Source organism: Hypomesus transpacificus, chromosome 9 (genome assembly GCF_021917145.1).
Source record: "Hypomesus transpacificus isolate Combined female chromosome 9, fHypTra1, whole genome shotgun sequence".
NCBI classification, from domain to species: domain Eukaryota; kingdom Metazoa; phylum Chordata; class Actinopteri; order Osmeriformes; family Osmeridae; genus Hypomesus; species Hypomesus transpacificus.
The window spans coordinates 22,274,148-22,288,688 of NC_061068.1; the positions used below are offsets into that span (position 1 = coordinate 22,274,148).

General features: G+C 44.9%; 2 protein-coding genes across 2 annotated transcripts; one reads left to right on the forward strand and one right to left on the reverse strand.

Annotated features, from left to right (window-relative positions):
- Positions 1 to 105: 105 nt before the first annotated feature.
- On the reverse strand, positions 106 to 7,295 carry ccdc71 (coiled-coil domain containing 71). The gene is made up of 2 exons (XM_047025686.1): positions 7,202 to 7,295; positions 106 to 1,991 (listed from the first exon to the last, which is right to left on the reverse strand). Exon 2 carries the CDS (start codon positions 1,988 to 1,990, stop codon positions 938 to 940), a length of 1,053 nt encoding a protein of 350 aa, XP_046881642.1. The 5' UTR covers position 1,991; positions 7,202 to 7,295; the 3' UTR covers positions 106 to 937.
- A 57-nt stretch (positions 7,296 to 7,352) lies between these two features.
- Positions 7,353 to 14,528, forward strand: LOC124471262 (bromodomain and PHD finger-containing protein 3-like). Its single transcript, XM_047025683.1, is given in 14 exon segments — positions 7,353 to 7,728; positions 8,464 to 10,000; positions 10,133 to 10,289; positions 10,385 to 10,516; positions 10,626 to 10,754; positions 10,852 to 11,164; positions 11,304 to 11,615; positions 11,740 to 12,163; positions 12,165 to 12,289; positions 12,397 to 12,466; positions 12,584 to 12,666; positions 12,784 to 12,881; positions 12,992 to 13,146; positions 13,296 to 14,528. Coding segments are annotated over 13 exon segments (3,702 nt in total). The 5' UTR covers positions 7,353 to 7,728; positions 8,464 to 8,480; the 3' UTR covers positions 13,480 to 14,528.
- Positions 14,529 to 14,541: the final 13 nt, after the last annotated feature.

The following is a 14,541-nucleotide window of genomic DNA, read 5'->3' on the forward strand; positions in this document are numbered from 1 at the left end:
TTACATGTGATTTATACTCCCTTTATAGTCTACAGTCTGGGTTTAGACTAGCCCCCATCGTATACTAATGTGATTTGTAAGTTTCTGAAAAAGTGATACCATGACTGAACTTTCCAATCAATTTATTGAGGCATCTCTTAAAATGCTACATAATACAATATAGCTGCTGCACTTTACAATAAGAAACCGTAAACAGTATGAATTGGACATTATCAGGAGAGTACCATCATGGAATGCTGTTAGAGGGTAATGAAATCCAAAACCATTGTGCAAATTCCTGATGTGAATTAGGCCCAAACCATCAAAACTCTTTTTTTTTTTTTTTTTTTTTTTTAAAGACCTTGACATCAACATACTGTTGGCAATACAGGAAGGCAAAAGATATCTAGGTCTTGTTTTAAACTGTTACATCAAATCATTTTAAAAAAATCTTGCAACATTTTGGCAACAAAGGATAGTAGAAAAGGAAAACCGTCAAAGTTAGCACCATCAGGATCTTAGATCGGGTTTGAAAGTCAGAAAAACGTCATCTACTCTTTGGCACTCCAAAGTTCTCAACAAAGCACATTTTGCTTTGGAATTTCAGAAAAATGTCAGCCAAAAAGAACTTCTCTGAAAACTACAAAAATGAAATGATTAACAAGGAGCTATTTGGCAAATGAAGTATTATAAGCCTTGCTAAAAATCATTCCTGAAAATTATAACTGAACAGGCTGCAAAGTGTCTAACCCCAACTTAAAAGAAACCAGTGTGGAAGCAAAATGTTTGTCTGGTTTCAAATATGATTATAGTTGACTTTTAACAAAATGTTTTTTTGTATGTGGACAGCATTATAACAGTCCTATAAGTTTTGACCAGGCAGCAAACAGACATGGGCTAACTCAGAAATGTCTTGCAACAGAAGCCAGGGTAAATTGCAGCAGTCACCCCAGACATCTCATCTGTAGTCTACTTGGTAACCCAAAACAAGGGGTTGAATCTTTATAACAGGTGACAAATCTACTTGCAAGATCATTTGTGCATTCCTCCTCGTCTCCTCAACTGAGAGAGTATTGTCCACCTTGATGACTTTCCACCTGAGACTATTCTCATCCAGCCTGCATTCGGAATCCCGCCGTCTGTTCATTAGCCACATGGGCTCGGACATACGCCGCTCTTTGGAACAGTTCAGCCCCCTTTGTGCTCCATCATCTCTCCATCCCAGTTCATTGCTCGTCATGTCCATGTCACACATATTGGCAAACATGATAGGGGCTGAGTCTCCAATGAGAGTGCTGTCTACTCTGACTGGACAGGAGACCATTCTTGGACTTAGCAAGGCCACTGCTGTTGGCATTCTACCAGCACCCTGTGAAGGCTGTAGGGGTATTCCTGTACGTGTTGGAGGATGCTTCGAGTCGTCAGCAGACATTCCTACAGAGTTCCAATCTGTGTGAATTTGAAGTCTGGCCGTATGTCCTGCTGGCAAGCCTTTGATATTTGTCAATCTCAGGCAGTGCTGCACCTGGGATGCTTCCACAGTCAGAAATGGGGGTCTGGTGGTGACTGCATCCTTGAACCGCTCTTGTGAGAAATGCCTTGAACCAACTCTTTCCACTACACTTGATGATGTGTGCTTGATGTCCCTCTTCTTGTTGAGAGGTTTCCTTCCTTTCTTTTTGGATAACCTTTGGTTCTTTTCTAAAGATTTGTGCATGTCTGCAGGGAGTGGTCTTGTTGTAGAGGACTTGTACCCATAAACATCCATACTTCTTAAAACTGTAGGTTTGTGTCCCTCTTCCTTTAACCCTTGGAGAAAGGAGACAAGCTCCTCAGTATCCGCAATATCCTTGGACACTGGATTGAAGATCTGCAACGCCTCAATGAGCACAGTTTGTCCCGCTGAGGAAATCCTGGACCAGGAGCTCAAGGCCCTTTCCACTACACGTTCTTCTCTCATGACAAATGAGAAGGGATCTTGAGGGATTCTGATGTCTGCCATATCATTCATCCTATCAAAAGATATGTTGATGATTACAATATTGAACATGAAAAGCGAATTTGCAATTGTGTATTTTATGTTAGGAATATGTGCAATTTCCTTGTATGCGGAAGTCAACATGCATTAGCAAAGACAAACCGAGGCTGACATGCTACTCATTAGGCTACAAATTGAAGATACCTATACAAACATTAACAATTCAAAGCTCTGAGTTCAAGGAAGTGGAAGGTAGATTCAGTTTTTTTTAATACAACACAAACATGAAATTTGACTTACCAAAAATGCTAGAGTGCTTAACTCAAATTGCTTGCAACAATTTACAGAAGAGTACTATGCATAAACGTTTAAGCCATTTGCAACTAGTAGTGATACAGCCCTTTCCGCTTGACCTCTTCACCACTCCCAACAACAACAACAACAACAACAACATCAACATTGAGAAAGATGGCGAACGGAGAGCAAGGTGAAGCTACGTCCCTCTACATTTCGTGCATGATGACAGTAGGAGTACTGCGAATGCAAACGGCGCTATTGGCTCGTGTTGTTTGTTTGTTTCTGCCAGGCTGGCTCCCGGCAGCGACAACTTATCGTCTTTTTCGACTTCCAGGTCATGACCTGGGAGGAAGTGCGGCGGGATCTCAAGCATGCGCAAAGACACTGAGTCCAGTTCATATTCCAATTCGCCGGTTACAAGTATGGGATGTCCAAATTATCAACCGATTCGGATCAAGTTATCTCGGGATGTCGATCGGATTGTAGTCGGACCGCAATTATTCGAACACAGGTGTTTACAAGGAATGGATAATTCCGTTTCAGTCCAAATAAGCCAGTAATTCGAATCCATGTAAACGCAGTGATTGTGATCTCATTCTGAAACCTGACTGGAACTGAACACAACCCAACCTGGGGTTTGTTCCATGAAAGCCGCTCCAAAAAACTGGGACCCACCCAATTTCGGCTTTAGCCCTTCATAGTAAAAAGTTGTTATTTTTTCCCCCCCCCCAATTATGTTAATAATTCTAGCTTGTTGGTTACAAATGTAAACAATGGAGGGGGATATTTGCATCTGGATGCCAGGGATTTATACCCAACCATCTCCCTTTTCAATGAAGGCCAAAGCACAGATGGTCCAGAGCCTTATCTGTGCGTCATAGGCAGTGTTGAAGATGGTGCCAGTCGGCGAGGCTGGGGCAGCTGGAGCCAAAACAATGAAGAGGATGGGGGACTAGCACAGATTTGCCCCCCTTTTGGAAGCCAAATAAAAACCCACAGAATTATGTTCCGTTCACCTAAATGAATGTAGTTTAGTAATCTAAGATTTATCGTAAAAATATGCCAAGGCTGCGTGTTGAATCCCCTCCTTAACTCCCAGTAGACTCATGACAGAGTAGCTGCACACAACTCCAACGTAATAATATTTGCCTATGATAATTGACAACGACAAGATGGCCTACTGCAAAGAGGTCAATAGCCTGGCACAGTGGTGCCAAGACAACCTCTTTCTTAATATCGCCAAGTCCACAGAGCAGGAAGGAAAAGTGACAGGCTCACCCATCGGGATGATTGAATCTGCAGTAGAGGGTTAATAGCTCTAAATTCCTCTGTATCCACATCGACCTCTCCTGGACCGAGCGCACAGGCAGTCTGGTGAGGATGTCAAAAACGCCTCTAATTCATGGTGCTGGAGACATTCGACACGGGGGCCCAAATCCATAAGTCATTGTGCAGGGGCACTATGGAAAGCAACTTGGACTGGCTGAATTTGTTCTTGGTATGGAAACTGGACCAAGCAGAACCTCACTGCGCTGCAGAGGGTACTGTGGTCAGCCCAGTAGCCATGATCAGAGACAGCTTCCCCAGGTGATTAAGCTTATTTCATGAACAAATACGCCTCCAGTTCTCATTTGTGCAGGCTATATTTAAATAAAAGTTTACACTGTAATTAGGCCCATTTAGTGTTGTGGGGTTATGTGTAATTTTTTATGATGCAGTATTTCCCCTGTTGATTTTTCCGTGGCGGCCGCCACGATTAAATTTCTGCCGCCACGGTATCAGAATTAGAGCTAGGTACAACATTTTAGGCCGTCTATCAGCCGTGATTGTTAGAGCGCATGTCGGAGAATAGCACAGACGCGCTTCACAGCGCAGTTGAGATTGCGTGTGTGCGTCTTTGAGAACTGTTAAGTCGTATAACTTATGTTGTCAGTTCATTTAAGCCTGTTATTGTATTAGTCTATAGTTCTTGCAAATTTAAATTAAGTTAACTGGTGATTTTCGTTGTTTGTATTCTTCCCCTGCTAGCGAAATTGCACGTCTGTTGATTCGATAGCGATTGCTGCCCTTGATCACGTTTGTATTTTAGGTGCATTATTATGCTTAAGTAGTAGCCCGACGTTGTCATACTCATAATTCTAGTCAGAATATGAGTCTGAAAACTCTCCGTTGGGCTGTGACTACGGGGCGTGTTTCAACCGAATTCGTAAAACAAATGCCTCTTCGCCCAATTGGATAGACCTACAACCAATCAGAGCAACGTAATATGTTGTTTGTTGAAAACGAATTCAACCCAAGCGCTCTTTCGTGACGTTGTTGATTACGTTACTTTTGATCATCTGTCCATCATTGTATAAAGCCCGCCCTGGCAATTTCATTGGTCCGTCCCGATTCTGGGTTTCTGTAGTTTTCCCCAATACGAGACCCTCCAGACCCATCTTCCCGACCAAATTTTTTTGTGGGCGGGGAGAAGCTGGGCTGGCAGCCAGGCAACTTAAGTAGCCTAGTTTTAATGAATAAATAGTGGGTATATTGTTATTATTTGCTACAGAATGCTTAGCCCATCAAGATCAAATGAAGCAGACAGTGTACATGCTTCCGAGTGGCCTACCTTAATCTACAGGCTAGGCCACTACATTTACAATGGGGAGGGGGGAGGGGGGGGGGGGGGGGAAGGGTTAGACCTGACCTGCCCCCACTGCTTGAAAAAAAAACCTAGGAGAAACACTGATGGTAGTAATTTAAATGTATAGCTGTATATTACAAATATATACGGGAGTCAGGTGGCTGAGCGGTTAGGGAATCGGGCTAGTAATCAAAGGGTTGCTGGATCGATTCCCCGCCGTGCCAAATTACATTGTGTCCTTGGGAAAGGCACTTCACCCTACTTGCCTTGGGGGAATGTCCCTCTGGATAAGAGTGTCTGCTAAATGACTAAATGTAAATATGTATCCCCACATTTTTTTCTTGCAATTCATTTATTTTTCTATATAATATTTATCCTAGCTTCAACTGTGCAGTTGGGACAATTCTACTTCATTTATACCTGTACAATTGGATGCAACAATAAACCTGATTGACAAACAAATGTAAAACTACAGAAACCACGTGCAGAAAAGTATGACCACTATAATAAGTGACACGTCAAATTCTCCATCTCCCAAATGTATTAGCTCAGTCACTTGTTGGACAAAATGTGTTGCTAGCTAGCAAATCTCAGAGGATGATACTTGAGACAATAACCCTCCCAATGTCAGAGTATTTAAAAAAGGCACTCTTAGGTCACAAATGTCCTCATGTTTTTACTACCAAATAATCAAGATAACACTTCTGCTAAGCATGACAAACGGTTTACAAGTTATGAAAGGAGTCCAAGGTGTGGCTAAAGGGTAGGGGCGGGGCTAGGCCTATACCAATAGAAAACTAACATGAAAAACAGCTCGATCTAATAACACACTACCAGACTCTACAATAACAAATAAACAGTTAATCAGTTATGAAAGGGGACCTTGTAAAGTGGTGTGTGTCTTTCTACAAAGTTTGGACATGTTAAGTGAATCCATTTAGATGTTTTGCACCTTTTTGTGACTGGCCACTCCCATTGCCACGGACAACTGGCATGAACACATGAACACATGCACACACACACACTTGACCTCTATGCCTAATTTCAGTCTAACAGTGCGTTCACACAGCAGCGACGCAAACCGCTTGCGATTGCTCACCTTCCCACAGTTCACCACGCTTGGGGGCGTATCACAGATTAATGTAGAATTGTAGCTTTCTAAAGTCACTGTTGTAGTTGTCATGGTTTATGTACTCGCAATATCGATCAAAATACAACTTGGATACAAAATAGTTCAATAGACATACACGTTGACATGTGTAAAAACGTTTATCATATTAGCCTACTCAAAGTCTCTGCTAATCTGTTGATAAGACTAGGGGAGTTCCAGCCGGGCTAGCTAGCTAGTTACCACAGAACGAAGTTACGTAATGTGACGAGAGACTGAATTTTAAAGTAGAAAAAAACCCACCAGGAGCACCGACAAGGTCGGCAACCCTGCGCCAGGCCTCATTCTTTTATTAATGTCTTTGTACAAATACAGAGATGTATCGTACAGGATGCTGCCACACAGGCAATTAGTTCCTCCTCCATCTTAAAAACTATACATTTTTACCATGGTTGCTACGTTACGAGAACCAAGAAAAGACTCCGATTGGCCATTGCTAGCGAAAATCGCTCCTCATTTGCATAGAGTTGAGAAAATCTAAACTCGATCAAGTCGCACTGCTACCCACAATGCACCACGCAAGCGATTCGCCTGGCTCCATTGAAAATGAAAGGAGAGCATGTTGTCGCGTCGCTGCAGTGTGAACGCACTGTTTGAGAAAACTGGCCGCCAAAGGTTAGGGACATTTTTGTCGACTAACCATACAGAGATGCTGTTAAACAGCAGATACAAAAAATATAAAATAAATTGCACATCAGAACAGCGATCTGTTCATCGTTGTAGTAACTAAGCAGTGGTTATTTTCCTGGTTACATCTAACTAAGTTAAATAATACCATAACTAGAACCTACATTTTTTTATGCACATTTGACTGAGGTGACGAACCCACTTTAGTTTGCATATTTGCGAACAGACTCGTGAGCGCCTCCTCGGACAACCTAACTAGATACATTTTTATCCATCACCGAACATTTGCGTTTACAAACGCGAAAAGCACACCTTAGCTAGCTCGCTATACCTCGGCGCCTCACTACTGCCCCTCTTCCAGACCTAGCAACAATAAAATACCGACACGACTGGCAAAACTATGCAGACGTTAGTTTTCATGGGTTCACGTTGCTTGCTGGTGCTTACATTCTACACAAATATAGGCCACACATATTTGGAAAAATGTACATAAACACGAAAGACAGAATTAATAATCGTTTCTTACTTGACTTTCAGTGGTTACACGCAGGCATCCTTTTTCCAGTAGCAGAAGCTCACAGTAAAATGGCTGCAAAACATTGGTGCGTTGAGGGAGGTTCAGGGCGCGTTATATGCGCGTTAAATTTGCGACTCACAATTGGCTGTGCTCGATTTTTCTAAAGGGGCGTATTTTCAAGCCATCTTGACTGAAGACCAATTTCAAGGTACATTGACCTGACACTAACTAATGTCACTTATTAAAGCTATTCTACGTCTAAAATGTCTCAGTCACAGATATGAAACCAGGTGGAGTCTGGGCATTTGTCCGAAGACAATAAGAAAGACTGGAGTACAGAAGATGACGCTGTCGCCTCTGAAAATACCGGCGGCTAGCTTGCCTGTGGCATAGCTTGTTTAGCAGGTCTACTTCGGTCGTAGTGTACTAGCTAGCTACGATCGGACCTAGCATTATTAGCTAGCAGTAGTAAGCTAGCTAGCTGTCATTCGCACCATTCTGTGGTTCGTGCATTCTAGACGGTTGTGCTCAACAAGGTAAATAATTGTCGTCATTTAATTAAGATTGGATGTGGTTTAGAAAACGTTGCTATACTATGTTATATTTTGCGAGACCTAGTGTTCTGACATCAGGTAAATAAGGTAGTCTAACGAGTCTAATACTATCTAGTCACTGCACAGTTGAAGGACTATTTGAACTATTTGGAGGCCTTTAGTGCGGTTTACGGAACTCTGACATCTGCAGGGTATAAGGCAAAGTTCACAGTTTAAACAAGGCCCTTGCAAACAGGTTATGTTTCCAGTGATTTGTGCAGTTTTTCCACTAGCAAAATGAGCGTTAGATCTATGTTGTTGTTCGGATAAAATGGCTGACAGATGCTCTGTTTGGTATTTAGCGCCCTTCAACCAAACTATGTTCAACTCTAAGTGAAACATTGAAAATAGGAGCATGTGATTGGTTTGAAATAAATGTGTGCTCGTAACCGATTTCTTATTGGTTGGCGTATAGCGCCTAATGCACTGTAGCCTTATCAGAAATTGTCTACCCTATCTATTGACACTAAATGCATCTTCATGTTGATAAATTAATTACTGTATCACAAAACATGACAATATCTTTCGAAGCCAACTTTCTTTTATAGTTATGCAGTTGGATGTTTTATTGCTTTAACCCATATGGACGCAAGCACAATTTACATTGCAATCACAATTTTTTTTAACAAAACTTCTAAGATTTATAATGCTATGACACATTATCTGTCTCTATTTTAGTGAGAGTGCTCACCCCCATGAGGAAGCTGAGAAAGCGGGGATGCCAGCCTGGAGGAAGTGGACTTGAGATGGGCAGGGGAAGGGGCAGGGGAAGGGGCAGGGGCAGGGGTAGGGGCAGGGTTAACGCAGTTCAGTTGCGGCCACCCTCACCTTACCGACTACAACTATCTCCCTCCAGAGAGACACTGACTTATGCTCAGGCCCAGAAAATGGTGGAGGTGGATCTAGATGGAAGGCTTCACAGGATCAACATAACGGACCCCCTGCCGGTCATTACAGAGGATGAGATGATGGCCCAGGATATTGCAGAGTGCAACAGCAACAAAGAAAACAGTGAGCAGACTATGAGCCGAGCCAGACCAGGGCGGAAACCCCCCAACCCCAAAGGTAGAAGGAGAGAAAGCAAGAATGCATCTCATCAGAGCCGTCGCTCTCAGCATAACGCTCAAAACCAGACCAATTCCTCCCAACACCCATCCCACCACAGTCCCCTACCCGAGCCCACATTCCGTGTGCTGGATTCCCTGTCCCCCTGCGATGCCCCTCCTCTCCCAGCTGCCTACTACCGCTACATAGAAAAGTCAGGCGAGGAGCTGGATTGCGAGGCCGATTACGACATGGACGAAGAGGACGTGGCTTGGTTGGAGATGGTCAACCAGAAGAGAGTGTCAGATGGCCACGCCTCGGTAGCGGCAGACACCTTTGAGCTGCTGATCGATCGCCTGGAGAGGGAGTCGATCCTGGAGTCCCGGAGCCAGGCTCTGTCCCAGAGTGCCATCGACGAGGAGGCCTTCTGTTGTGTCTGCCTCGACGATGAGTGTCTGAACAGCAACGTGATCCTGTTCTGTGACATTTGCAACCTGGCCGTACACCAGGAGTGTTATGGTGTGCCCTACATCCCAGAGGGTCAGTGGCTTTGCCGCTGCTGCCTGCAATCCCCCTCACGCCCTGTGGACTGTGTGCTCTGTCCAAACCGGGGAGGTGCCTTTAAACAGACTAGTGATGGACGCTGGGCCCATGTTGTCTGTGCCATATGGATCCCGGAGGTGTGCTTTGCCAACACTGTGTTCCTAGAGCCTGTAGAGGGGGTGAAGAACATACCTCCAGCTCGTTGGAAGCTCACTTGTTACTTGTGCAAGCAGAAAGGGAGAGGTGCTTCCATCCAGTGCCACAAAGCTAACTGCTACAGGGCCTTCCATGTTACCTGTGCCCAGAAGGCCGGCCTCTTCATGAAGATCGACCCGGTCCGTGAGACCGGTTCCAACGGAACCACCTTCTCTGTGAAGAAGACGGCCTTCTGTGAGAACCACTCTCCAGTGGGGTTGCGGCGGGATGGGTCAGGGGATGAAGGGGTGGAAGGCAGGCTGGTGGGAGGGAGGGGTACCAGAGGGCAAAGATCCTACACTCAAAGCCCTCCGGCACCCCAGAATAAAAAGACCCCCAAGGGTCAGAAGAAGAAGCCTAAGAAAGGATCTGGTGGTGCATCCCGTCGTTCTGCTGTGCCTTTGCTCCTGGTGCCTCAAATCCCCTCTCACAGGTCAGACACCAGACGGTGGATTGTTTTTCTCTTTCTATCCTGGCGACACATCAGTCAGAGCTTTTGAAATGTATTACAACGGTCAGACGTTGCATGCACTTTGAGAATTTGCATCATCATGTTTCTCCATAGGCTCAACAAGATTTGCACTGGGGTGGCTGTCCAGAGGAAGAACCAGTTCATGCAGAGGCTTCACAACTACTGGTTACTGAAACGTCAGTCACGAAATGGCATGCCCCTCATCCGGAGACTTCACTCCCATCTGCAGGCCCACAAGACGGCCGAACAGGTAAGGAGTCGAAGGGAAGAATACAAATCTCAACTTCAATTGTTTATTGCCGATTGCAAAGCTGATTCAAATGAACCTGTACACAATTGGTTCAGAGGGAGCCAGATGAGAAGTTATGTGCCGCAAGGGAGGAGCTGCGGTACTGGCAGAAATTGCGGCAGGACCTAGAGCGAGCCAGACTTCTCGTGGAACTGATCCGCAAGAGAGAGAGGCTAAAGCGGGAACAGGTAATGAACATTGTGACCTTGAGTCTAAAATAATCTGCACCAGGTATGTGCTTCTTCTTTGAAGCATTCTTATTCCAACACTCCTTTTTGATCCTTCCGAACCCTCCAGATGAAAATTCAGCAGGCTGTTTTGGAGCTGACGTTGACCCCTGCTCTAGTGTTGCTTCGCTCCACCCTAGACCAACTCCAAGAGAAGGATACAGCAAAGATCTTCTCACAGGCAGTCAACCTGACAGAGGTTCGTTGGGTTCCCCCCAAAAAGGTATTTGGGAATTTTCTGTAATCAGTCTTTTTGGTTGCTAATAAGTGTTGCTTATATTATTCATTTTAACAAGGTACCGGACTATTTGGAGTTTATTTCCCAGCCTATGGACCTCTCCACCATGCGTGAGAAACTGGAGGCCCATGCGTACCGTTCAATAGCAGACCTGGAGAGCGACTTCAACCTCATGGTCTCCAACTGCTTGAGGTACAACTCCAAAGACACCATGTTCCACCGAGCGGCCCTGCACCTGCGGGAGGTGGGAGGAGCCATCCTCCGCCATGCCCACAGACAGTCCCAGAGCATCGGGCTCGACCCCACCACCGGCATGCACCTCCCAGAGGCTCCCAACAAGAACAGCTTCTACCAATGCACCTGGGAAGATGGTGAGGGAGAGGGGCTGGCCAAAGCTTGGCAAATGTCACACTCCTTGTATCTCAATTTGGCCATCACGTAACGCATCTCATCCCTTTAACATCTCTTTCTCTCTCTCCGTCCCTCTCTTTCCGTATTCTTCTTTTATAGTGGACACTCTGTTGGATCCGGAGAACAGGCTCCACTTGTCCTCAGAGGAGCAGCTGAAGGTCCTGCTGGATAAACTGGACGTCGTTGGGTCCATGCGCTCCAGCGGAGGACGGACCAAGCGCATGAGGTTATTGCGCCGAGAGATTAACACGGTCCGGCACAAAATGAACCAGCAGCAACGCAACTGCGTGCCACTCAACGGGAACGACCTAAAGGAAGAGGAGGAGCAGGAGGAAGAGGAGCAGGAAAAGAAGGGAAGGCAGGATCATGTGAATCCCTGTCCTATAACATCAGCATCTACCCCAGGGACAGGTATATGAGGAGACAAAAGGGACAAAATACTATTCCAGTGTTCCCTTGACAATGGCTCTGCCAATAACTCGGTTATATTTATGATTGCTCTAATAACCTACATTTCTCCCACTCCTCTATCCAGACGACTCTCCTCCAGTACTAGAGCCTACCTGCCCAGCAGCATCCCCGCTGCCAGGAGACGCCCCACCTGAACCACCTGTCCTGGGGATCGTGACTGGAGGGCGAAGGTCGCCTGGACGCTCCTACAAGCGCCAGAGATCTGCCCGCAGTGGAAGCAGAGGCCAGGATGACGAGGAGGTCTCTGAGGTGGAGGAGACTCCCTGCCCACAGAGTCAGACTGTTCCCACGGCCCCCTCTCTGGAGACCCCAACCCCTCCTCTTATAGCAGGGGTCGGCCGTCGCACCTCTGTTCTGTTCAAGAAAGCTAAAAATGGAGCGCGACCGGCAAAAAACCAAGGTCCACCTGTGCAGAATACAGGGAACCCAGAGGGGAAAACCAACGGCTTGGACAGCACCCCTGCTTCTCCTCCCTGTGCCACCCCTCTGTCTGCCCCCGCCCCCGCCCCCCCCGCCTCCATCAGTCCACCAACTCAGATCCAAAGGGCCCAGCTCTGACAGCGAGGCAGAGAAGCCCCTCCCCCCTATAACCCTAACCCCAGCCAAAGAGGAAGGTGAGGTGACTGAGATGGCATACACGCTATCATAAACGGGCTTCGATTGTGGACTTTTATAATAAATGATTTGTTAATGATCTCATGAATGCATTTTGTTACACCAGGCTTGACAAACGGGCTTGGAAAGCACAAAGAAGAAGTTTTGGAAGATCACCAGGACGACCAAAAACATAGGTGTGTGTAGAGATATACAAATGGATTGCAAATGTCCTATATGTAAATCTGTTTTACATATAGGAAAAAGTTTTCTCTCCCCTCAACAAACCCTTTCCTCAATCCCTATGGTTGCAGTGTCTCACCACCGAAGCGCAGTCGTGGTAAACCAGCCCTAGCAAACGTCCCCGAGGGAGAAAACGGAGACATCTCTGGCACAGGTGTTTATGTTTACACTGACCATACTCACAGGCAGAAAACCCAAGCATGAACCGTGGTTGATCACCTGTAGAATGTGCCATTCATGTGAATTCCTTGCGTCTTGTCTGTGGGCTCAGGCAGGAGTATGCTTCTCCCCTTCGATAGTGAAACGGTGCTCACACCCCTGGACCTGGTCTGGGCCAAATGTCGTGGGTATCCGTCGTACCCAGCAATGGTGAGAGAAACTGGTGCTTAATCACTTGGCAGTCACGCTAGGTGACATAGTTGTCGTCGTGCCACGTTTTCCTTGCCGAGGTACTGAAATGCGCATTCATTTTCCCCCAGATTGTCGACGCCGACATGCCCCAGGAAGGCCTCCTTCACAATGGCATCCCAATCCCTGTGCCGCCTGTGGACGTGCTGAAACTGGGGAAGCGGAGACGAGAAGAAGCCGGGGAGAAGCTTTTCCTCGTGCTGTTCTTCGACACTAAAAGGACTTGGTAAGTCAGTGTGGAGACTGTCACACCTACTGATCCATTTCATATGAGGTACTTAACTTCGCTACTATATTTCAATTGTATTTTTTCTACGTTTGGTCGGTTGTGTGTGTGTATTCTTTTGAAACATATCGAGTCTTGTTGCCTTACAGGCAGTGGCTACCACGGGACAAGTTGCTGCCAATGGGAATGGATGACACTGTAGACAAACTGCGCTTGATGGAAGGCAAGAAACCTAGTGTTCGCAAGTCGGTACACACAGCATATGACCGTGCCATGATACACCTAACCCATGTGAGGGGAAACCTCACCTTTAACCCTTCCAATTTTATATGAAGGATTTTAACTTGAGAATGTTATAATTCTTCAGGGGTGCAAGCATAACCTGTTGATGACCATTGGTGGCTAGATGGCTAGTGGACGTTCTAACCAGAGAGGAAATGTTACTTTTTGCAATGGAAAAAGCGCATGTAACAGACTGTGGAGCAGGTGGACAGTGTACCTTAAATAATATGGTTTTTAGGATATCTTTTCTAGAAATGTGATTATTCATTGTGATTAGTTTTTTATTGTTTCATACAACCACTGTTGCTATGAATCTGAGTGAATATGAATTTTGTTTTAGGCCAAAGTGAATCTAAATCAGAGAGAATGTAAATATTTTATCTTCAAAAAGGGTTGGCGTGATTCACAGCCTATTGAGATTGTATGTCATTGAAATATCATGCTTCTTATACATATTTTTCCACATTGTGAAGCTGTTTTTATTTTCATGTTTTTTGTATTTTATATGAAATGGGAATATTGGAGTGTGTTGCAGCTATTTTACTGAAGTTAGGTGTTCTGTCAAGCAAGATGATGTGCTTTTATGATGAAAATCTAAGTGGTCACTGCAACCACTTTTTAAGATAAATAACATGAACTGCCTGTGAATTTGGCAATATTTTGCATACCCAACAATGACTTGAAAGCACAATCAAATTGTTTTGAAAGATTTTATGAGCTCTGAAGCCATAGGAATGGCAAACCTAATATATGTATATATAAACTGTAAGAGTTTGAGTAAGGAGCATGTGTATAGGTATTTGCACATCTTTTTGTAAATATGTAAATGTATTGTTTATATTAGCATACATGTAAGTAATTTAAGGAATGCAGAAAATCAAAATATCAGATTTTAATTTATATTGTGTGACAATGGGAAGAGTCTGTTATTTAAAAATAAATATTAAAACGATATATGTATGAAATGCTCAATAGTTCTTTGTAACAGTGTCTATACATGTGGAGATGTTCCTTTAGCGGTCATTTGGCAAACCTTAGTAGTTATGTAGGCATGAGTGCGCTAGCCTACCAGACTGTTTCTTAGGTGGCACAGAGGATCTTGTCAATTGAATT